At 49.1% G+C, this 25,314-nt stretch overlaps 1 protein-coding gene across 7 annotated transcripts in view; it reads left to right on the top strand.

The window, feature by feature from the left end:
- Positions 1-2,081: 2,081 nt before the first annotated feature.
- Positions 2,082-25,314, top strand: part of LOC125147469 (liprin-alpha-4-like) — a 43,422-nt gene continuing 20,189 nt past the window's right edge. Inside the window, exons 1-5 of one of the 7 annotated variants that reach the window (XM_047824455.1) lie at positions 2,082-2,202; positions 2,437-2,630; positions 9,422-9,514; positions 23,030-23,167; positions 24,691-24,837. In XM_047824455.1, coding sequence (XP_047680411.1) covers positions 2,190-2,202; positions 2,437-2,630; positions 9,422-9,514; positions 23,030-23,167; positions 24,691-24,837 — 585 coding nt within the window. In that variant the 5' untranslated portion in view covers positions 2,082-2,189. Of the gene's footprint in view, positions 2,203-2,436; positions 2,631-2,958; positions 3,101-9,189; positions 9,320-9,421; positions 9,515-22,016; positions 22,157-23,029; positions 23,168-24,690; positions 24,838-25,314 lie in introns of those variants that run through there. The other 6 variants (XM_047824459.1, XM_047824456.1, XM_047824457.1 and 3 more) reach the window with 6 other exon arrangements.

Below are 25,314 nucleotides of genomic sequence, written 5' to 3' on the forward strand. Positions count from 1 at the left end.
AGTTGCACTACATTATTTCCAGGGTCTCGCGCCTTCCTCCTGGGTGCACACCCAGCACCCTGCCCCGCGGTGGGAGCCCAGTGCTACCTGATTGGTCTTCTGAGTGTTGTGGTGCCAGGGAGTTCAGGGTGGGTGTGGGGCAGGGGTGGGGGGAGGACGTGCCCGGGTCCCCCCCGCCCAGGCTTGCCATGGCCTCAGCTCCCAGGTTCTGCAGGTCACTCCAGGCAAGCTGCCCAGGCCCCCAGGACTAGGCTCTGATAGAGACCACGCACTGAGGACACCCACGATGCCTAGCTGTAGTAGGTGGAAGAGCACACTAATATTCAAGCAGATAAGCAGAAGTTAGGAGTCATCTTAGACCATTGAAGCCTGAGAGGGCCACAGCCTTGTTACATAGGAAGTCGGCCATTCTCCACCATTGTTCACATTCCAGTCAAAGAGCCTCCCGTGGCGCCGTCGCCGAGGGGCTGGGGCAGGTCAGCATGTCACGGACCGATGACCAGCTGCATCTTCTTTGGCTGCATAGAGGACAGAGAGGAAGTGACCCAGAAGTCTGCAGGGAGAGTCTCTGCTGACCCAGCAGCTAAGTCACAAATGTCCTTTGGTCTACATTGTTTTCTCCAAGAAGGTGCCTTCCTAACGTTTTGTCATCATCCAGAAATCCAGACTGATTGGAAATTAAAAAACAAAAGTGTATACTAAAGTTACCAGCCCTTTAAAATGACTTCGCTCTGCAATTGTGTTTACAGGTATTTACCCACATTCCTGACAGCCATCGGGCCCCCTGCCCAGAAGGCAGCCCCAGGGGGTAACGGGAGACAGGGCCACACTTGTGCCAGGACCCTGACCGGGCACAAGTCAGCAGAGTCCTGGGCTGCCTGGGCCTGCTCCACTGTCTATGTGAAATCACCCCCCTGCCATAGAAGATACTACCTTTTCGTTTTCCAAATAGTCTTTAAGCTGCAGACAGTGCCACATGCTGGGACAGTCCCACAGCACCCTTGCCCTTGCCCTGTTCTCCTCACAAGCATGTGTTCGTTCTTATGGCAATGACGACAGTCTTAAGTGGTGGTGTGGGAGGAAATCAGTCCTGGTTTTTAGAAGGAGAATGCAACGTTTTGTGTCTTTTCAAATAAATAACTGAAACATTCCCCAGAGCACAGGGCCCTGGATTGCAGTGAGATATCCGCTACCCCCAAAACACAACTTACAGGCTCTATTCCCAGGCTGCAGCCAGCGTGTTATGATGTCAAAAATATTTCTGAAGACTATCAGTGTCAAATAGCAAAAATGAAAGAAACCAAACTCCTCACCTCTGTGAAACTGTTGGTTCCTCAATAGCTAATTGGTTTATTTATTTATTTTTTATACTTTTTTTTTCATTTTTGAAAGAGACAGAAACAGCAAGAGTGGAGCAGGGGCAGAGAGTTCGGGGGAGAGAGAATCCTAAGCAAACTCCCCACTGTCACCTCTGCGCCCAATGCAAGGCTCACATTCACCAAGTGTGAGAACATGACCTGTGCCGAAACCAAGACTCAGATGCTTCACTGACTGAGCCACCCAGTCGCCCCTGTTTTTAGAGTTTGAGAGAGAGAGAGAGAGAGAGAGAGAGAACGAGTGTGTATGAGGAGAAAGGGGCAGAGAGAAAGGAGGAAGAGGACCCAAAGCAGGCTCCACGCAGAAAGCAGCCAACCCACACTTTTTGTTACCTCTCAACTTGCAAAAATACACATTTCGGGGAGCAGTGGGGTGGGACATCCAGAAGGCATTACCACGAATCTTAGTGTTTTCATTACAGAAAGCATAAGGATGTGAAAGAAAACACATCAGCAACATCTAAGGGACAGAATTTTCCAGCATGGTTGCAGGAGCAAAAGGTCTACTTTCAGTATCAAATTGCATACAGCAAGGTGGCAACAATCCAAGTTATTGTAAAACACTTTTATACACTTCAAACAGGGACATTCAAATCAGACCACTGTTGAACAGTTTCTACAAATTTCCATGCCCAGGGAACCAAAAGCCTGAGGGTTCCTACGGAATTGTGAGCAGTAACGGAAATAACGGCATTTCAACTGAAGTACAACTGAGTGTGCCAGTCATGATCCTTATTACGAGTTCTGAGAAGGAGACTGATTGAGGCAGACGGAAAGAGAAACCAACGGACAAGTCCGGGGGCTGAAGGGGAAATGGCCTCTAGCGGTAAGGGGCCCTGTGGACCCAGTGTGGACGTGAGACACCCCACTCCAGACCTCATAGGCACACGGGCCCTGAAGAGTGGCCACATGTGTTGCCTGCTGTCCGGTGTATCACAGAGCCCACTGAGTTCTTCCCCGGCTCAAGGCCCCGTCCCGTCGTCCCACCATCTCCAATGTCCCCCCTTGGCCCACCTCCTGCTCCACCCCACTAAACTGCAAGCCACCTCTTCTGTTGAAGAGGGCTCACTTTTATTTTTCAGTTGTCTGATCACTGGGATGTGGTCTCAACCTGCCTCCTTCATCCACTTAACTCAGCTCTGGGACACGCTGAACCCACATGCGACCTGCTCTGCAGTGGAAAGTCCCAGAGAGATATGCCCGCACCACTCCTCTGGGCCCCCATCCCGGGCATCACAGCGCGTCCGCTGCTTGGTAAGAAACGAAACCCACTGCTGTTACTCATTGTCAGAATCAAGACCAGTTAAAAAAAGTGGTACTGAATAGATTGCAAAGGTCAGAGTCTATTTAAGAGAAACTCAAAAACTACAGGGAAAGGAAAAAGGAGGGCAGCCTAGTGAATACGCCAGAGAGACCACCAGATGAATGACAGTTTCTGAATGCTGGTGACCATGTCCTCACAGGGGCTGCAGTTACACATAATGTGATGGAGCTTCTGTGATCAAAGTATCTCGTGGATATTTAGATGCAGGCACTCCTAAAAGCCATGTGACGGAAGTGCTCCCACTGTTCCTATTAACAGGTGATTAAACGGAAGCACAGGGATGCTAATATGTAGCTTCCCCAGAGCCCCAAACTCATCTCTGCAGGAGCCAGGCTCAGAGTCAAGTGCTGTGGGGTCACGCCCTCCCTGCACAACTTCTCAAGGTGGACTGGGAATCCACGTGAGTCCTTTCCAGATTTCATACATACTCTACGTCCTCCAGGAACCATAGTTGAATTCGGGCCTCAGGTTCACTGTGGAGGAGATACAACCTATTTGCAGCTATATAGAACATTGAACAAACAACCACTGCTTGAAAACCAGGTACAGCTGAGAACTACTCAGCAACATGACAAATACCACAATGCTTATTTTTTAAAGTTTATTGTGTTTATCAGCTTGTCCGCCCAATTTGCTGAGTCCCAGGGCACCGTGGAAGGGTTTTCAACCTCCAATTCAGCGGCTGTGGGGAAGCAGAGTGATGAAATGGGAAGCGGGGGGTGTCAACAGCCACGTGAAGGTCTCCCTACACGGGAAGGGGTCTGCAGGTCGAGTGACTGTGGATCTAGAGGAATGATGCCGGTAAGACCTCACTCATGCGGGAGCCACGCAAGGGACACCAACCTGTTCAGGCGGGCTTGTCACTAGCGTGGCCGGGGTGGACCTTTTGTTTCTTGCTTAGCAAGCAGCGCACGGAAGACTGATGACCTTCTTTTGGGGGGCGTTGTGCAACGAGTCCTGGCTACTGCTACTGCTGCTGAGGTTGCTCAAGGGGCCATCCTGAGAGCCTGTGGATCTGGGGGACGCACAGGAGTGCATCTTCCAGGCACGCTCGTCACACGACACACCGCCCCACCTGAGGGAGAAGCACAATCCCCCAGCTTCTAGGGAGGGCTGCGCCCTGGGAGCTGACACTCTCCCTCCCAAGTATATCTGGAGTCCAAGCGCCCTGGGTCGAAACGCTCAGCACCCCTCCCAGGCCGTGACCCGATAACCATGTCGTGGGTCTCATGTAATGCAATGAGGCTGTCCCCTGCATAGTGAGTGCCGGCCTCTCCTAACGAGTTCTGAATCTGCTCTGTGATAACCAAGAGCAATCAGTTTCTGAGATCCCAAAGGAAGGATTGCCTTCCTGAGAGTACTTGGTGTTTGGGTGGCTGGTACCTCCCTGGCCATTAAAGATGCTTTTACTCTCAAGAACTGTTGGTTCACCATGGACAGTATTCTCGAGGACTGCTTAGCACAGAGAGAGACCATTCATGAACTACTGCATCCAAGCCCTGTTCCAAACATTTGAGCTTAGCCTGCAGCACAAGCCTGTTACCTTGGAATCACTGTCTTCTCTATCCACTGATAGGATGGCAAGGGAAAACAGTGAACTCCAGAAGCTTTCCCTCATTTCTAAGGTAATAACACAGGCATCTTGCCTTTGGGTTCCCACGGTAGATGACGGAGGCTTCCCTTTGCCGTACCCTTATGTGTTTCATATCTATCCATATCTTATTCCTGAGACCATCAGCTTGCCAGGAGGTTGTCCTAGTCATTGCATCCTAAGATTTATCTCATTTTCTGGACCACATGCTTCCCTGGGGAATTCCATCAGACATCTAAAGCAGTTAATATCTATCCTTCTCAAGCTGTTCCACAGAATAGAAATGGAAGGAAAACTTCCAGACTCATTCTACGAAGCCAGCTTTACTTTGATTCCCAAACCAGACAGAGACCCAGCAAAAAAAAAAAAAAAAAAAAAAAAAAAAAAAAAGACGACTACAAGACAATATGCCTGATGAATGAGAATACAAAAATTCTCAACAAGATACTGGCAAATCAAACGCACAGCATATGAAAAGAATTTTTCACCATGATCAAGTAGGATTCCTATCTGGGCTATAGGGCTGGTTCAATATTTGCAAATCAACCAATAGGACACATCACATTAAGAAAATCACAGGTAAGAACCACATGATCCTGTCAATACAGGCAGAGAAAGCATTTGAAAAAACACAGCATCCTTTCTTAATAAAAACCCTCAAGAAAGTCAGAATAGAAGGAACATATGTAAACATCATAAAAGCCACGTATGATACCAGCCCACAGCTAATATAATTCTCCTGGGGATAAACTGAAAAATTTCCCCCAGAGATCAGGAACATGACAGGCATGTCCACTGTCACCACTGTTGTTGAACATAGTTTTGCAATTCCCAGAACCAGCAATCAGACAACAAAATGAAATAAATGGCATCACAATGGCAAAGATGAAGTCAAACGTTCACTCTTCACAGACCACATGACACTCTACCTGGAAAACCTGACAGAATCCACCAAAAGTCTCCTCGAACTGATACATCCATTCAGCAAACTCACAGGGTACAAAAGCAATGTACAGAAACCCATCGCATTTACTATACCAATAACAACGAAACAGAAAGAGAAGTAAAGAAACTGATCATGTTCATAGTTGCACCAGGACCATAAAATACCTATCAATAACCTAAAAATACGAATGAACCAATCCAAAGATATAAAAGTTCTGTATGCTGAAAACTATACAAGGGTTATGAAGGAAATTGAAGAAGACACAAAGAAATGGGAAAACATTCCATGTTCATGGTTTCGAAGAATGAATATTGTTAAAATGTCAATACCACCCAAAGCAATCTACACCTTCAATGCAATCCCCATCAAAATCATGCCACCATTCTTTCCAAAGCTAGAACAAATAATGCTAACATGTGTATGGAACCACAAAAGACCCCGAATATACAAAGTAATATTCAAGAAGAACACCAAAGCAGGAGGCATCACAGTCCCAGAATGTAGCCTCTGCTACAAACCTGTAATCATCAAGACAGTATGGAATGGGCACACAAACAGACACATAGGCCAATGGAACAGAATAGAGAAGCCAGATTCAGACCCACAAATGTATGGCCCACTAATCTTCCACCAAGCACGAAAGAGTATCCAATGGAAAAAAACCAGACTCTTTAACCACTGGTGCTGGGAGAACTGGACAGCAACATGCTGAAGAATGAAACTAGATCACTTTCTTACAGCATACACAAAAATGAACTCAAAATGGATAAAGGACCTGAATGTGAGACACGAAACCTTTAAAACCCGAGAGGAGAAAGCAGGACAAAACCTCTCCGACCTCAGCTGTGGCAATTTCTTACATGACACGTCTCCAACGGAAAGGGAATTAAAAGCAAAAATGAACTGTAGGGACCTCATCAGGATAAAAACCTTCTGCACTGCAAAGGAAACAAGCAACAAAACAAAAAGACAACAGATGAAATGGGAAAAGATATTTGCAAATGACGTATCAGACACAGGGCTAGTATCCAAACACCTATAAAGAACTCACCAAACTCCACACCTGAAAACAAATAATCGGGTGATGAAATGGGCACAAGACATGAATAGGTACTTTTCGAAAGAAGACATCCAGATGGCCAACAGACATGTGACAAGATACTCAGCGTCACTCCTCATCAGAGAAATACAAATCAAAACCACACTGAGATTCCACTTCACATCGGTCAGAGTGGTGGAAATGAACAAATCAGGACACTATAGATGCTGAAGAGGATGGGGAGAAACAGGAACCCTCATGCATTGTTGGTGGGAAGAAAAACTGGTGCAGCCACTCTGGAAACACTGTGGAGGTTCCTCACCACATTAAAAATAGATCTACCCTATGACGCAACCATAGCACTGCTAGAATTCAGGGGATTCAGGAGTGCCGATGCACAGGGGACTCGTACCCCAATGTTTATAGCAGCGTTGTCAACAATAGCCACCTGATGGAAAGAACCTAAATGCCCGTCAATGGACAAATGGGTAAAGAAGATGAGGTTTCTATATACAATGGAATACTACTTGGCAATGAGAAAAGATGAAATCTGGCCATTTGTGGCAACGTGGAAGGAACTGCAGGGTGTTCTGCCAAGTGAAATAAGTCAGGCAGAGAAAGACAGATACCATATGTTTTCATTCATATGTGGATCCTGAGAAACTTCACAGGAGACCAGAGGGGAGGGGAAAGGGGGAAACGAGTTGCAGAGAGGGAAGGAGGCATACCCTAAGGGACTCTTAAATACTGAGAACAAACTGAGGGTTGATGGGGGGGTGGGGGAGAAGGGAAAGTGGGTGATGGCCATTGAGGAGGGCACCTGTGGGGATGAGCACTGGGTGTTGAATGGAAACCAATTTGACAATAAATTATATTGAATACAAGAAAAAAGAAAAGATGCTCAAAGTCACTCCACATCAGGGGACTACAAAGCAAAACCACACTGACATGCCACCTCACACGGATCAGAGTGTAGCTATGGGTGGGCAGTCAGCACTGCTGCTTTGCTGGGACACAGTGTGTCCTCCAAAAGCGACAAGGGGTGGGGGGTCTCGCGCTTTGGGAAATATGGACAATCAGGAGCAGCGAAGCTGCAACGTAGCCCAGGGTGTCCCGAAGCTGGCCCAAACGTGGCCCATCAATGGCATCGGGGCTCTTACAGGCTCCCGAGCCCCTGTCGGTGGCCGAGGAGGGGGGTGGGGGAGGGGCTTGGAAAGAGCACAGACTTGGGTTATGACTGCACGGAGGCCCGCCCATGCATATTTTTGGGGGTGGTTTTGGCTTCTTGGCTCCTTTTCTAGAGCAGTTTTAGCAAAGGTGAGAGGATCCTCCAGAGATTTCACACACATACCTGCCCTTACTGAGGCACAGCCTCTCCCCTGAGCAGGTATCAGAAACCCCCACCAGGGCGAGGCCTTTGTCACAGCCCCAAACCTGTGCTGATGTGTGTCCATCGCCCAAGGTCCGCACCTGAGATCGGGTTCGCCTCTGACGTTGTACCCCAGTGCGTCCGGGCGGGTGCGTGTTGAGGAGTGTCTGCAGGTGCAGCATCCCACCCGGTAGTCTTTCCGCCCTGATGCAGTAGTTTCCTTTGGTGCTGGCGCCACAGCGCATTTGCCAGGCGGAGAGGTGGGCGGGAGGCCGGCGGCTCTCGCCGGCGGTAGGAGCCCGCATGCGCTGTGGAGGGCGAGGGAGGTGCTCTTCTGAGCATCCGGCTTCTCCCTTGCTAGAAGTCTTCCACCTAGGAGGATGTCGCCCTGGGGCCTCTGTTTCTCGGAAGACAGTCCTGATCGAGGCAGGTGAGTTCTGGTGGACCCAGCGCCGCTCGGACTCCCGCAGAGGCCACAGTGACAGCCGTGAGAGGCCGGGTGGCTCAGGGCGCCCTGGTTCTGCTCACTTTGGGGACAGCATTTTGCCACCCTCGGGTGGAAGCCTGGCCTGTCCGTGTGGACGCCCGCAGGCTCCCGTGAGTCATGGTGGCCGCTCTGTGGAGGCGGGTGTGTGTGGGGGCGCCTCCCGTGGCAGTGCTGGCTTAACCGCTTGGCAGGCAGTAAGGGCCCTTCTCCTTGCCGGTAGTGGCTTCTGGGAGGTTCTCCGGGTGCCCGCCTCAGCCGCGGCTGTCGTGTAAGGAGTGTGCCGCCTGCCCTCGCAGAGGCTGTCGGAGACCTTCCCGCCTTGTCCGTCCCCTGACCCCGCACAGGCTGCACACGTTCTGTCCCCCGAGGCGGCTGCCACGAACAAAGGCCGCCTTAGGCCCTTGTGTCCTGTGGGCCAGGCCCTAGAGAGTCTGGTGAGCTGGGGAAACCCTATAGAAATTGGGAAGTTGACGAGAAGAAGGGGAGAGTGCCCTTTGATCCCTGGGTCAGTGTTTCTCAGACTCGGTGGTGTCGGGACACTTGGACATCAGGGGATTATTGAGGGCCTCAGAGAGCCTTTGAGTGTGGGGGTTGTGTCTCTTGATCTCTTCTGTGGTGAGGTTAAACCGAGAATTGATGCAGGCGCCTGGGTGGCTCTCTATGTTAAGGGTCCGACTCTGGCTCAGATGGTGATCTCACAGTTGATGGTTTAGAGCCCCATGTGGGGCTTTGTGCTGCCAGCTGCCAGCCTGGACTTGTCTCAGATTCTCTGTGGCCCTCTCCCTCTGCCCCTCCCCTCACGTGCCCTGTGTCTCTCTCTCAAAAACAATCATTAAGGAAACCAAACCAAATCCGAGCATCTCAGATGTGATGAATTCACTTAAAGACAATAAATTAGTACAGATTAACGTACTCATACCTTTCATGCAAAAAATACGTACATTTTCAGAACAACGCTGTGTAGAAGCATGGCATTGGCATTGGCATTGGCTTAGTGCAAGATCTTTATTCTTCCAGCTGCTTCTGCATTCAGTGTCTTGTGGCCAATTATGTTTAGGAAGGTGATGTGGACTCCCCCAGATGAACAGCTGGAGGCGAGGAGGGTGTGGCGGTAGCTCCTGGGGTGTCTGGATGCTCTTTCCTGATTCCGCACTCAGATGGGTGGGGCTTCCTTGCTTCTGTTGGAGGTTAGTTGTCCCCACAGAGCGGCTTAGTTGTGTGGCACGTGGTGGACGTTTGGAACATCGTAGGCCACTACTTTCAGCTGATCTTCCATATCTTTCACTCAGCGAACACATTCTTGGAACCACCACCTGGATGAAGAAATGGAACCTTACCGTGCTTCCTACCTCCTACTGACTCCCACTGAACGTCCCCCAAAGGTAACCACGGTCTTGACTTTCACCAGCCATGGCTTTGGCTTGTTCTTCGCTTCATGTTGAGCCAACCCTTGAGTGCTGTGTGTGCACAATGCACCTGCTTTCCTTGCGTGGCTGTGCGGGTCCTCCCCTGCTGTCGAAGTCCCAGTGTGTGAGGACAGCACGGTTTACTCTTTCTCCTGTGGGTGCTCCGGTTTGTGCAGAGGCTGCCTGCAGATCCACATGCATCGTATTGGGATGCCTTGGAGGAGCAGGGCGTGAGTGGTGGCACGTGTCTGTTCCCCACGAGCAACAGCGTGCGGGAGCTCAGGGCTGGCTGATGCCTGGTATTGCTTCTTCTCGTGTGTTAGCTGGTTGCTGGGGCTCAGGTGCTGGGAGGTATGGTGTATTCGTGGGACCCGCCCCTGTGTGTGTCTTGGCCACTTACGTGTTTCTTTTGTATAATAATTGCCTTTTGGAAGCCACTTTGTGATTAGGTTGTGTGTTTTGGTTTTTGTTGATTTGAATGAGTTCTTTCTATGTGTGTGGAATCCATCTGTGAATGGCAGAGGTTTTCACATTCTTGTGTATGTCTGCCTTACATTCTCTGTGTTGCCTTGTGGTAAGTTTCTTTTGTTTCTATCCAATAGTATAACCATTTGTATGTTTCTTGCCTTGGATTGGCTAGGGCCTCCAGTACTGTGTTGAATGGAAGTGGTGAGAGTAGGTGTCCTTGTCTCCTTCCAGATACGAGAGAGAAGGTTTTCTTAATGTTTTGTATACTTAATATTTTTTAAAGTTTCTTTCTTTCTTTCTTGATTTAGAGAGCATGCATGGGAAGGGGAGTGAGAGGGGGGAAAGCGAGTGGATCCCAAGCAGACTCCGCACTGTCAGCACAGAGTCTGATGCGAGGCTTGAACTCATGAACCGCGAGATCATGGCCTGAGCTGAAATCAAGGGTCAGACGCTTCACTGACTAGAAGCCACTCAGGTGCCCCAAAGAGTTCAGTATTTTACCACTACATATGACACTTTCCGTGGCATTACTGGTAGATAGGTGGATCAAAACATGAAAATTCTCCTCTGTTTTTAGTTTGCTCTGATTTTTTCAACAATCATCAAAGAAATAATAATACTAAATTTTCTGAAATGTGTTTTGTGCATTTTGGGGACAAGTGATTTGTTTCAATGTTGTGGTTTACCTTAAAACAACTTTTTCCCGTCTAGAATAAATCAAACCTGATGTCTATGCATTCTCTCTTCACTGGATTCCATTTGTAAATCGTGTGCTTTGGATCCTTGCATGTTGTATTCAAGAGAGTGGAGGGTGTTCCCTTGCACCCTCTTGTGCTGTCCTTGCTGGGGTTTGGGTTACAGGTCGTGCTGGCCTCCTAAAACAACGTAGGAAGAAGCACTCCTTGTGCTTTCCCAGAAGAGTTTTTGTGTGTGTTCTTTACTTTTGGGAAGAAGTGCTAGGCCAACAGCTGGTGTAGGGTTTTCCTTGTGAGAAGGGTTTTCATTGCAGATTCCTTCTTAAGTTGAAATAGGATTTTTCTGATTTCCCATATCTTCTTGTGTTTATTTATTTATTTATTTTCAACGTTTATTTATTTGTGGGACAGAGAGAGTCAGAGCATGAACAGGGGAGCAGCAGAGAGAGAGGGAGACACAGAATCAGAAACAGGCTCCAGGCTCTGAGCCATCAGCCCAGAGCCTGACGCGGGGCTCGAACCCACGGACCGTGAGATCGTGACCTGGCTGAAGTCGGACGCTTAACCGACTGTGCCACCCAGGCGCCCCTTCTTGTGTCTATTTAGATGAGGCATTTTGTTTTCTTGGAATTTGCTCTGACCTCCCAAACTTTCCAAGGAATAAGTGTCAACTGGTTTCTAATATCCCTCCTATCTGCAGCATCTGGTGTGATATTGGCTTTAGAACTTCTTGATATTGGGACTTTGTGCTTTGTTTCTTTTTCATAGAACCAACTTGGGCTCTTTTGATTTCTGTCATTTACTATTTGTTTCCTGCAGCACTGATTTCTGCCCTTTTGTTTTCCATCTACTTGGTGATTGTTTGCTGTCCCATCTTGTAGTTCTTGAACTAAATCCTTCATTTGATTTTTAGCCTTTGTTCCTTTCCAGTATGTGTATTGTATTTATTTGCTTATTAGTGTGTCAATTCATTTTAGCATGAGAGCATGAGCAGGGAAGAGGGTCAGACGGAGAGGGAGAGAGAGAGAGAGAGAGAGAGAGAGAGAGAGAATATCTTGAGCAGGCTCCTCACTCAGTGTGGAGCCAGGCTGGGGATCGATCTTGTGGCCATGGGATCATACCCTGAGCCAAAATCAAGAGTTGGTCACCAAGCAACTGAGCTATCCTATGATATATGTATTCTAAAGCTATGAGTCTCCTTTAAGCACACATTTACCGATCTCAAGTTTTGATAAGCCAAATGTTTATTATCTTTTATGTGAAACTAGTTTCTAACTTTCTTTGTGGCATCTTTTTCTTAACTCATCACAATGTTTAGGAGCATAACACATCTTGATGTTTCAGGGGATTTTCTCGTTCTCTTTGTGCGGATTTCTAGCCTAATTCCATGAAGGTATCTGTCTCAGTGTTTTGGGGTGGTTGTAACAAAATACCATAGACTGGCTGCCTAATAAGAAACAGAAACTTCTTTCCGACAGTTGAGGAGACTGGGAAGTTCTCAAGATCAAGGCATCTACACATTCAGGGTCAGGTGAGAGTCAGCTTCCTGGTTCTTCAACAGCCTGCTTCTCCCTGTCCTCCTGTGGTGGCAGGGGTGACAGTGCTCTCTCAGCCGCCCAGGACTGCTCATCACTGGAAGTCTCCCTGTCTTCATCCCATCACTGTGGGCGTGATGAATTGTTGGGGTAAATGAACTGTGAATCTAATGCAATCCCTAAATATGCCCTGCAGTATTTCAGTCCTTTGAGATGAGCTGACTTTCCTAATGGCCTGGCATATATTCGCTTTCATGAACTGTTCCTCGGGCACGTGAAAATAATGTGTATTGGGGGAATGCAGTAGTCTCTATTTATAGGTTAGATGAAGTTTGTTAATGACAGAATTCAGATTTTAGTAACCACTTGAAACCAAGTAAGGAATAGGCGAGAATGAGTTTACTAATATAACTAACAAGCATATCCAAAATATCATTTCAGTGTATAGCTGGCGTGAGAAAAAATTTTGAATGGTTTTGAATTCTCTTTTGTCACGTTGTCTTTAAAATGTGGTGTGCATTTTATACTTTCCACACGTCGCACTTTGAGGAGCCGCGTTTCAAGTACTTGCAATAGAGCACGTGACCGCATATTGGACAGCCCCGTCCCACTGCCTTGAGTTTTCTGTTGTCGTCAGTTCTGTCAGATACTGAGAGATGTATCGTCAAGTCTCCCATCGTGCTTATGGATGTGGCTCTTTTTCCTTTTCTATGTTTGTCAATTTTTCTGTATTTTGAGATTGCGTTATTAGGTATATGCAAGTTTAGAAGTCTTGTTCTCTTGATAGATGGAACTTCCATCGCAAAATGGGCTCTTGGTCTCTAGTAGAGCTTTTTGCAATAGAGGTTACTTTCTTGGAGGGTCCCAGTGGCCACATCAGTTTTCTGTTCGGTAGGGTTTGCCTGGGGATCTTTTCCTTCCACCTGTCTGTGATCTTACGTTTTAAGGTGTACCTTTGTGACCAGCGTATGCTTAGTTTCCTTCTAATGAATTTGAGAGTCAACCTTTTGCTTGCAGCATTTGTGCACGTGTCATGACTGATAGGTTAGTTTACACGTACCGTATTATTAGTTTCTTCTTTGTCCCCGCTGTTCTGTGTTCTTTTCGTCTCTAGCCTTCCTTTAGAAGTAGGAAGGAGTTTTTAATTGTACACTGATCTGTTAGGTAATTGGAATATATCTATTTCTAGAGGCAGGTGCATTTTGAACTGACCCGTGCCTGATTCAGGACTTGTACTGCTTCCCTGACACTGCTCTCTCCGTTTATCTTTTCTTTGTTTTAAGATTTATTTGTTTTTTGAGAGAGACATAATACAATCGGATGAGGGGCACAGCAGAAAGGGAGACACAGAATCTGAAGCAGGCTCCAGGCTCTGAGTCATCAGCACAGAGTCTGACGCGGGTCTCCAACTCAAAAACCGTGAGATCGTGACCTGAGCCAAAGTCGGACACTCAACTGACTGAGCTACCCAGGCGCCCCTGCTCTTTTCTTTGACACTGGAACCACACTGAACTCCTCTTCGCCTTTTGCTGGGTAATATTTTTAAGTTTTAGATGGATTTTGGCGTTGTTGTCATTGTTTCGTGCACTTAATGCTTGTGAAGGTTTGTTCTCATAGTTACCCTTTCTGTTGTGGCGTTGTTCTGCAAGCCTGGTTTTTTCATATGTCTGTCAGAGACTACATTTCTTTTCTGCAACAAGCTGCTTTATATTGATTTTAGTTTGTGTCTGTTGTTGATGTGTAGTCATGGTTTGTGTGTGTGTGTGTGTGTGTGTGTGTGTGTTGTTTTTGTTTGTTGTTTCTGTTTTTATTTTTGTTTTTGCTTCTGTTTTGCCTGAAAAACATATTTACCTTGCCTTCACAGTGAACAATGTTCCTGTTAGGTAAAGACTTCCAGGTTGGTGGCTATTTTAGTTCACCTTTCATACATGCCAATCCATCATCTGGCTTCATTTGCTTGTCTTGAAGAGTCAGCTGGTAGTGTTGTTGTTGTTGTCCCATGGAAAGCGGTATCTTTGTCCTCTCATGACTGTTAATATCTTTTTGCCTCGGGTGTTCTTGGTGGAGTCACTCTCATGGTTCTTTTATCAGTTTTGATTCTTATCTTTGTAGCGAAGTGGTACTACCCATTCTGTGTTTCCTCTACTTTGTGGGTTCCTATTGGACCTTTGTACCATATCTTCTGTGTCTTTTGGGCTTCTGTATTTTCTGGACGTTTTCTCTGTGTATGGTCTAGATATATTTTTACCTACCTATCTTTCAGTTCACTGAGGCTATTCACCTGTGTCTAGTCTGATATGAAGCCCACAGACTGAGTTCTTAATGCCATTAACAAGATTTTTTAGTCTTTTAATTATGTTGGAGAGCTAGACAGAGTGGGAGCAAGGGAAGAACAGAGAGAGAGGGAGACACAGATGCCGAAGGAGGCTCTAGGCTCTGCACTGTCAGCACAGAGCCCAACGTGGGGCTCAAACTCCCGAATCACGAGATCATGACCTGAGCTGAAGTCAGATGCTTAACCAACTGAGCCACCAGGCACCTGGAGATCTTAATTTTAGCTCCGATAATTTGCAGTTTGAGAATCTGTTTTGAGTCTCTGAAAATTTCCCATTGGTCAAGAATGGTTTTTGGACAGTTGACTTTTGCATCCAATAACTCCAGTCTATGTGTCTCCTCTTGGTCTGTTTCTCTTCTTTCTTCTTTGGGTCGATATGATGTAAAACCTGTTTTTTTTTTTATGTTTATCTATTTATCTTGAGGGAGAAAGAAAGTGAGAGCAGGGGTGGGGGTAGAGGACGGGGAGAGAGAGAGAGACACTGTTGAGGAGACGCTCTTTTCTCTCAGTAGAGAGCCCAACACAGGGCTCAAACTCACAAACGTGAGCCGAAACCAAGTGTTGCTCACTCAAACGAGGAGACTGAGCTATCCAGGTGCCTTTCTTTTTTTGTTTGCTTCTCTGTTTCTTTCCTTTTCTTATTAAAAGATTTTTTTTTGGTTAATATTATTTCCATTTTTGAGAGAGAGAGAGGTAGAGACAAAACTTGAAGAGGGGAGGGGGAGACAAAGTGGGAGACACAGAATCCAAAGCAGGCTCCAGGCTCTTCACTGTCACCACAGAGCCCGACGCAGGACTCAAACCATAAAGCGTCAGACCATGACATGAACCAAAGTGGGATGCTTCCCCGACTAAGCTACCAAGGCATTCCTTTCATTTCCTTGCCTTGCCTTGCCTTACTTTTTCCTTCCTTTCCTTTCCTTTCCTTTCCTTTCCTTTCCTTTCCTTTGCTTGCCTTTCCTTTCCCTTCCTTTCCTTTTCATTTTTATCTTTTCTTTTATTTTCCCTTTTCTTTTCTTTTCTTTCTTCTCTTCTCTTTTCTTTCCTTCTCTGTCTTTTTTTGGTCTTGTCTTATCTTGTCTTTTCATTTCTTCTTTGTTTTTATTTTTGTGCTGGACTGTATGGAGAAGCATAGAGGCTCTTTGTGTGGTTGTATTACTTCAGCATTTCATCCCACACACCCCGAGTGTGGCGGTTATTGGGCCCACTCAGGCGTGAGTGAGTTGAGACTGGGGCTCAGTCTTTGTAAGGTGCAGTGTGAGCTGGGCTCACGCAGTCCCCCACTCCTGTGTAGACCTCCAGGGTCCCCATTTGGAGGCCTGGAGTATTTCCGAGGACCCGTCCTTGATGCCAGGTCCCAAAGCCCAGTTATTTTCTCCACAGCACAATGAGATGATGGAAGGGTCAGCTTCTCAGGCAGTGCTTGCCGAGTGCCGGGCTCATTTTCTGTGCCTCCCTGTGCTGTCCACAGCTCCGTTAGCTGCGACTTTGTGCTTGCCTTTCTGTTAGGTTTCCTTTGCAGCTTGTTGGTATCTTGCCTCCAATCCCTGAGGAAATTCAGAATCCTCACATGTGTTGAGGGAGAGAGAGGACTCTGAACATTAGAGTTGGCTCAGCGGGCTTCCCTTTTGTTGGGGCCTCAGTCCTTCCAGTTGTGACTGCCTCGGGGTCTCCTTGATGCCTTCAAACATGCTTCAAATTGAACTCATCTTTCCTAGTTCACGATGTGGTGATTAACAGGCTACTCACATGTATAAGAGCAAGCCAGGGAAGACTGAGAAGTCCTAGCAAACATTTTGGTCATCAGCATTTGTTACAGGAGAAAACAAAACCCAGTAGTCCTTGCCTAGTACCCGTCGTTCTTCTAAACTGGCCATCCAGTTTGCCCACGCTCAGCCAGCGTCCATGGGGTGGTGATGGTGTCAGCCTCCCAGCTCCCTATCCCCCACCGCCATGGCCGCCCTCCTCCCCTGTCAGGTGCCTGCCCAGGGCAGGCTTTGTGATGATGGGCTGGCTATGGCAGGGCAACTAGATGAAGTGGATCGCTTAAGTGGCAGTTATTTTGGGAGTGTTTGATCAGTGTCGTTTGTTTCCTAATTTTCATAATGTTTATTTACTATTTAGAGAGACAGAGAGTGTGGCCAGGGGAGGGGCAGACAGAGGGAGACCCAGAATCTGAAGCAGGCTGGGGGTGGGATGCCCCTCAAGCGTACAGGGTAGCCCCCACAAAAAGGGCTTCTGTGTTGGTGCACCCGAATCATCTGCAGAGACACAACCACCCACCCTTGTTGAGCCCTTTTGTGACTCTGCACCATTGTGGTCGCCAGGCTCTGGCTGCTGTGCTCCTCGGAGACGGGGGTGGAGGCACAGCTGAGAAGAGTGTATCTGAACGAGTGAAGGGGTTAGGAGGAAATGTCGCTTAGTTGAACACTGTGGTTCAGGAACGGCCTTTTCCGGGGAGGTCGCTCGGGAGCTGAGGCTGACCGAGCACTCTCCCAGCCGTTTGACTCCGAGGCCAAAGGCCGGGGTCAAGGAGGAGCTTGGCTTTGTTGTGAGCGATGGAACCAGAAGCGGGGCCAGGTGAGGCACCAGGCAGCTGGTGTTGGGACTGAACCTACCCTGTAAGGAGTTGGGTTTTCAGGTAAGGGCCTGGGGTCGTTGTGTCCTCAGGGGGAAGGACTGGCATGATGTTGTTGAATTTTTTGAAAGCTGGTGCTGGTTCTGTGTGGATAGTGGGTTGGGGGAGGAGACAAGAATGGATGCAGTGTAGACGTCATTGGGTAGAGTGGCTCCTTCTAATGTGTGGGTTGAGCTCTAAGATTCGTGCTTTAGGCAACAGGTACAAGCCCCTCACATCACCCATCTCATAAAGCACAGGACAGTGTGCGTCTTTATATCCTATACAGAACTACGTAATGTTTAAAAGCAGCGTGTGTAATATTTACGTGTGTGGGTACAAGACGTACACTAAAGTATTCACCTGTTCTGGAGTGCATGGCAGGCACGGTACTAGGTGCTGAACACTATGTGCTGCAGTTACCTCGCCCAGAGATGTATGCGGTTTTACGGAGAGCAATAGAAGGGCATGGGAGTGTGTGGTTCGGTGGAATAGGGGGAACGTGTGCACAGTGCGGCTGCAGGATGGCCGTTTTGTCCCATGGGTCAGTGTGGGTCAGACTCGGGGAGGCTGTTTTCCTTGGGAGGTTCGGCTGCCCTGTGTTCTCCTTCATGCACCCCACTCTGTCTCCCGGACGTCTTTCCAAGCACCTCGTAGTGAAGGTCCATCTGGGCGGACTGTGGGCTCTTTGAGTTCCACACGGGCCATCACCCTCCTCCCCACACCTGTGCCTCCTCCTGGGAACAGAGCAGCTTGCTCCCTGGTCCAGTGGTGAGAAGCCAGGGAGATGGCTTTGCCTCTTTCCTGCTCTTCCCTCTCCCTGCTGGTCCATGGGTCCTGTGGCGTGCAGCTTGCCTGTCTCAGAGGCCATCTGTGAGGTCTCTGGAGGCCTGTACCCTGTCATCACTCGGGTAGACTCGGGGAAGGGCCGAGTCCTGCGGTCTTCCCTGCGTCAGCCCCACTCACCTCGCAGAGGCTTGACTGTGGGGCTGGGGTGCCTCCTGCTGTGCATAGAGCTGGCGTCCTGCCCCATCCGTGTACAATACGCCTCGCTCTCTGAGAAGATGGCCTTTCTTTCGGAATCTATGCCCTGCCTGCTGGCCCTTCGCGTCCAGGGTGGCCTGCCTGCATGCTCCCTTGATTTTCACGCACAGACGTGTGCATGGCAGGCGAAGTGGTTCACTGAAAACCTTGGTGAGGATTTGCTGTCTGGAAAGTGAGGGTGGGTCCTCACAAATGTCCTGATGTGCAGACCTGCATGGCGGGAGGACCCGCTAGATGGGGCAGTCTTGGGCCATGGGGCCTGCCGGTATGGGGGTGGAGGCGGGCACTGTCTGTGCAGCTTTCCACAAGGGCCTTTCTGTTCCTGGCCAATGTTTCCGTAGACCGCTGGCTGATTTTAGTCCCAGGGCCCTTGTCATGGAAGGGTCCATGTGGGAAAGGAGCCGAGACTCTGCCGGATCACTCCTGGTGGCACCGTGCTTTCCAGCGATGCCGCTTCCATGCCGCCTTCCTCGCCCTCCGTCTGCTTCGCCAGATCTCCTCTCTGTGCTGTCTTCTTCTGTGACCTCCTCTGGGCTTTTCTCTGTGCTCGTGACCTTCTGTAGGACACGCATTTTGAATCCCTGCATCCCCCAACTCTTTTTCTTTTTCTTTTTTTTCTTTTTGCCATATGCACAGTCTCAGTCATGAGTTTCCTGATTGGCTGTGTCATAGGTCCTGGAAATCACGCACGTCGTATGGACAGTCATCTCTAGCAGGGATTTCTTGATTGTGTTGGGCTTGATGGTTTCCCCAGAGTTTTTTGTAACGTCCCTTGGCATCTTCCTGACTTTCATAATGTTCCCTCTGTGGCGGTTCTCTTTGGCAGCATTGACTGTCCTTCTTGTAACGTGCCTGTGTCATGAGCCTCACAGGTCCTCGTGGCCCCTGGTCCGCAGGCTGACTTAGACCCGCTGCGCTCCGGAGCGAGTGAGCCACCAAGACACGTTTGGTGGTGACCCGTGGGGTTCTGGGTGGCCAGGACATTGTCCGATGTCAGAAGAACTTTAGAGGACATTCCCTTGCTCTCAGCGTACTTCCTGAGTTGAGGGACAGAGCCGGGATGGAGCCGGTCCAGGGCAAGGGCTCTGGTTGTGCAGCCAGACCACTGGCCACTGGGACTTGTTGCCTTCAGGACCCTGGGGTGAGCTTCCTACACAGGGCCAGCCGCCCTGCTCACACCCCCGCCTGTATCCCCTCATTCGGTCGCTGCTTCACCCCTTCACCCAACATCTTGGTGCTTACTTGTCTTTCTCGTGAATAAATGTCGTTTGTGGCATTTTCCCCCCGACAGGGCACCTCCTTCTGCATGAAAAACCTGTGCAGGCAGCCATGGTCTCCTCAACTGATTTTCTTGGGTTTTCACTTTTTGTGTTGGAGTGGTTGACATGCGGTGGATGGTAGTTCCTGCTTCTCTGCAATCTTCTCTCGGGCGTCTGGGAAACTGTGTCCTTCTTCTTCGTGGTGGAAGCTGCTTCTCCTATCGTCTGGACCATTTTCAAAGCCAAACCCCTTTCTAAAATCACCAAGCTATCCTGTGCCTGCATTGAAATGTGCCAGTTTTCGATCCTTCCCTTCCTTCTGCCTTACGTCGTGATGTCAGGTCTTCACTTGTCTTGCAGTTTGAGTTGAGTCTGCAGGTGTGCCCGTCTCACAGCAGTCCTACATCCACAGAGATGCCACATCTTCCACACGAGACACAAAGATGTCTCACAAATAGCACCAGGTTTTTGCGTGTGCTGGGGTAGCCGCAGCGAGAGCTTCGAGAATTTCCCTTTCTTTGTGCCTCCATGGTCCTCACGCTGGCCGGCTGGCAGCTGCAGCTGTGGACCTCAGGACATGTCAGGCCATTCAGCCTTTTCTTGTCATACCATGAGTCTTCTCTGCATCGCGGGAGCACGTCCAGCATCCCTGGGGACACTTCAAATGGGTCCCAGGATGTAATTAAGGTTCATGGTATTGCCCTTTACATGGTGAAAATGATGCAGGAACCCTGAGAAATCACTTCTCCTGTGGTGCTTGATTTACTGGAGAAAGGAAGTGCTTACCAAGAGCTGAGTAGGAGATTCGTGGATTCGTGCAACACTTGAGGGGACCTCAATAGCAACAGGAGGTGGTGCACACTTCCCCCAGAGGACAGCGTCTGCTACAGCTTGTGTTATGCGGTTAGGACTTAATCCTGCGTCTCCACATTGGTTTGCCTTTCTCTTGACTGCAAATGGCACCATGTAGGTACGGTCAGTTTCTGTGTGCAAAATGATACGTTTTATCTTGTTAGAGTAGGTTTGTGTATGTTTTCGGAGAGGAAATGCTCTAATAGCCTAGTATCATGCACTCGTGGCCTCCCGTTTACTTACTAGTTTTGATACTTCGTAGCTGCTCAGCTCATCTGCCATTCTTTCCAAATGTCACACATCTCCAGAAAAGTTTCCAATGTATTTATTGGAACAAAAATCCCCACATAGAAATGGGCCTGCACAGTCCTACATCAAGGATCAGATAGGCTTCTGTGGGTTCAGCTTGTCAAGTCAGATTGCAAGGAACGTGGTCAGTTCTGTGGTGACATTCCGTTGATTTGGAAAGGGTTAATTTATGAAAGAAATTGAAGTATGTCACCAGTTTGTACTTGGATTTTCTAGAATTGCTGAAATCAACAACTCTCTTTATTTGGAATGTCAGTTGTTAAGTGAACGTTTATCCCCTCGTCTGTCCTACAGAGACCAAAGCTCTGGGGCGCCTGGGTGTCTCAGGGCATTAAGCGTCTGACTCTTGGTTTCAGCTCAGGTCATGATGTCATGGTTCAGGGATTGAGCCCTGCACCGGGCTCTGCGCTCGACTGACTGGAGAGTGTGCGTCCACCTCCTTGGAGCCCACCTGTACACCATGTCCTGGGCGGGCACTCAGTATTGGCGGGAGAGAAGTCCCACGCGGGGTGGTGGGCCCTGGCATCACTCTCCTCAGAAACCCTTCCTCCATAATATTTCCTGCTTGCCTATGGAAAGAAGTCGTAAACTCGCCCTTTCGTCAAGAGTCCTACCATCATTTTTGAAAAGTGCATGGGGTAGGGTTGAGTCTGATTGAGCCAGGGGTTCAGGCTAAGACAGCAGCTTTTGAGGACCGTCAGCCTTTCCCCACTGCCGCTCCACAAGCCTGCTTGCCAGATGATGCCAGAGGCTGTGGATGGGCAGGAGGCTTCTCGGCCTGTTGCTCCCGAGTCAGCAGAGTTCCTGAGTCCTAGACCTGCCAGGCACCTGAAAACGTCTGTCCCCTTGAGTGTTGGTCCCTCCGAAAATCCCTGGGACTCCTGTTGGTGCTGAGGAGGGGACTGGTGTGTGTGATGCTACTTGAGGTCGGTGGGTGCTGGGACTCTGGAGAGCCACGGAGGCCTGGTGTGCTCTGGTAAAGACCCCCTGTGTCTCTCCACTTTTGTCCCCTCTCCGACCCCAGGAGTGTGCAGCTCTCGCTGCAGAGCTCCACACCTGCAGGGAGCAGCTCATGCAGAGAGAGGAGGAGATCGCCAACCTGAAGGCGGAGAGAAACACCAGGGTCAGTAGGCGCACTGCCAGTGTCTTTAAACACAGGACACCATTCACGCCCCTTGTCCACATGTCCCCGTGGAGTTGGCTGGGACCCATTGTTCTCAGACCTCGTTTGATCTCTGAGGAGAAGTAAGGCCATTTTAACACATTCGAGGGACGGCTCCCTACCTGGGAACTGAATTGAAGGGCTTCATACTTGGTTTTGCATTTGGTGAACTTGAGGCCCAGAATTGAAGGTGTTCTTGAAACACGGTTTTCCTTTTGCCTCTCCCGCCAGCCAATGCTGGAACATTTGTAGTTCCTCGTCTCCAGGCACGAGAGATCTCTTCGGAAAACAGTGGTGAGGCGACAGGCGAAGACTCAAGCCGGCGAGTCCATTGAGGCGGAGGTACTCAAGGTCCTGAACTCCATATTGGAGAAGGACAAAACGGAGGATGAAACGATGTGCCTAACCACGGCAGTTCTCGACTTGTGCACATGCTGTGTGTTATCAGGCATACATTGCGTGTTTGTGTCTGGAGTTTCCTTTTAAGCTCCTTGAATTCTTGTAAGAAGACGGGTCTGTTTGGTGAAAAAGCTGTGGTTGCTGGAAATGTTGTCTGTTTCGATTGGATAGTACAAATTGCATAATGTAATTTAATTCAGGGAATATTTGTCTCCAATGTAAAACTGAAAGTGGTTAAGAAGCAAGTTTGTCAACACGAGCATCCGTGAAAAACCTTACCACCATTCTATCATGTTATTTGAGGCACAGGGGATCTTAGGGTAACTGTATAGTAAGGACTAATGAAACACCTCTGCGTACAAACTCAATCCCATTGTTTCCAGGTGAGAGAGCAGTTACGTGTGGCACTGGAGGGGTGTAGTTTCGTAGAAGAATTAGGGGCCATACCCAGAGTTCAGCTGCAGACATCATCCCAGGATTTGATTGGAGGGGGTGTCCTTTTTATCCATTGTTGTTTTTTTTTTTAATTTTTTTTTCAACGTTTATTTATTTTTGGGACAGAGAGAGACAGAGCATGAACGGGGGAGGGTCAGAGAGAGGGAGACACAGAATCAGAAACAGGCTCCAGGCTCTGAGCCATCAGCCCAGAGCCTGACGCGGGGCTTGAACTCACGGTCCGCGAGATCATGACCTGGCTGAGGTCGGACGCTTAACCGACTGCGCCACCCAGGCGCCCCTATCCATTGTTTTTAAAACAACATATGAAGACTAGCAGTGGGGGCCCTCACATGTTGCATCTCTTTCTGGCTTTCAAAGGTGCAGAGCCAGATGAAAGAGCTCCTGGCTACCCTGTGCGCTCTCGTGGCCAAGTTGGAAGAGGACCTTGACATCTCGAGGAAAGACCTCATCCTTTCTGAAGCAAGGAACACCATATTACAAAGAGATGTCCGTGAAGTGAGTGTCAGTTGAAATGGCCACGCCATCGTCGAGCCTAACGTGGGGTGTTTGGTTCGGCCTTGCCCCGTGTGTCCTTCGTCTCCCACGGGTTTTGAACGTTTGGAGTTTGGTAGAAGTAGCAGCAGAATGGGACGTGACTCCGGGGCCTGGGCGGGCTGCCTCCCCCTCTGTGTGGTGGAATCTGTCCTCCCTGGGCTCTCCCCTGCAGAGGCCTGGCAGGCAGGCGGTGGAGTGGCCTCGGGTGTGGAGCGTGGGCCACCTGAGCTTGGCCCATGCCATGCTCTCGGTCCGTTTTGGGAACACACTCGGCACGTAGGAACCAGCGTGGTGCTGCCACATCGCTTCCGGGGGCACGACCGTGCGAGGGCGGCTCTGCCAGGGGCCGTCACGACCACCTCTGCCGCCCTGCCCTCCTCCCAGAGCTTCCGTGCCCCTGGTCGTGGCGGTCAGAGTGAGCGAGGGGCAGCCCGCTGCTCCTGGTGTAAGGTCATGGAGGAGTGTGGCCACTTCTGCACGTGTGGTCATCGATGGGAATCTGATCATTGTCACAGAAACTAGTAATGGAAGGATGGTTTCTCTGTGCCTCCTCCTGTCACTGTGAGCTGCCCTTTGTGGACAGTCCCTGCACACCCCACCCCCAGCCTGGAAATGCCACCTCAAGAAGAACCTGTCAGACCCTCGAGTGTGTATGTACACGAGCAGTCTGTTTAGTACCTTAGTGTGGGTGAGGTCGTGTCAGAATTTAAAACAAAAGTGTTTGCAGAAATTATAGAACCCGTTCAGTGAAGTTGTTGTTTGGCAAAGGTGGGGGGAGGCCCCACAGCAGAGTTCAATATGCAGAGAATTTAGAAAATCATTTCTTAAGACTCATCACTTTCACTCTTGAGCCTGCTGACATAAATTGCTTAGTAAACACGGAGGGCTGGAAGAGGAATCTTTCGGGTGGTGGACAAGAAACGCAGGGCAGGACGTTCTGGTTCCATTTGCAGTGTCAGATACCATGGGATACAATGTTGTTACAGGGTTAGGCTATAGAAGATGACCTCCACTTATATGAAAGGTGGAGTTTGGCTTCCATTTGTTAACACTGCTGCTTCAACTTTGTGGTAATTGGATGAGATTTCATCCACCTTTTCCCCGGAAAAAGGATGGTTGTCTCATGGTGTGTGCCTCCAGAGGCAAGTCGCTGTTCTGTGGAAAGCTCAACAGTGTCCGGAGGCAACCGAGGTTGTGACTTCCGGTAGACTATATTATCCGTTTGTCTTTGAACACATGGGAAAAAATAAGCCTGGGTAACTGGTCAGAATCCTGAGCAGCCCCCGCACTGTCGGCACAGAGCCTGACGCGGGGTGGGCGCCAACTCACAAAGCGACACCAGCTGAGCCACCCAGGTACCCCGAGGATGCTACTTTTCTGTTTGTTTGGAAAATGAAGATTTCGCCCGGTTTTTGTGTCTGGAGTGTGTTAATGTGTCGTACGCTAATTCTTTCCCTGTTTTCCCTCTGAAATACCTGCTGTAGGCCGTGGCCCAGAAGGAAGACATGCAAGACAGGATCACTACCCTTGAGAAGCGCTGCCTCAGGGCACAGCACAAAGCCACCTCTCTGCACGACCTCAAGGATAAACTTGAAAACGAGATCGCAAAGAAGGACTCTCTGCATCGACAGGTCGTTGGTTTCGTTGAACTTCATTCCACTTTTATTAATTACAAGTCAAGTTAAGGACCAAGTGTCAATGTCAAGGTTTTAGGATCTTAGAATCTTGTGTTGACCAGCGGGGTTACTTCAACGTCCAGGGTTTAATTCTTTCGAATTTTATGGAAGCATGTTATGGGGCTCCCCTCCTTGATTCCTTCTTTGTCTTGTCTTACATGCACGTTACTCTGTTGCCTGTTAGCACTGTTTCCAAAGGAGCAGGGAGTGGCCGGGAATGTGTAGGCAGCTGGCCATTTTGGTTAGTACCTGAGATCGGGAGGAATGGCAGGGGCAGAAGCACAGTCTGGCGTGAGGATGTGAGACCCTGTGCTTTGGGAAGCAGCACGTCTCTTCCTTGGTTGTCTCAGGTCATACGGCATTGAACAGGAACACCACATCCAGCTTCATGGAAACAGAGTGAGCTTTGTCTGGTGTGTTTGTCAAATGTGT

Source organism: Prionailurus viverrinus, chromosome D2 (genome assembly GCF_022837055.1).
Source record: "Prionailurus viverrinus isolate Anna chromosome D2, UM_Priviv_1.0, whole genome shotgun sequence".
In the NCBI taxonomy this organism is placed as follows: Eukaryota; Metazoa; Chordata; class Mammalia; order Carnivora; family Felidae; genus Prionailurus; species Prionailurus viverrinus.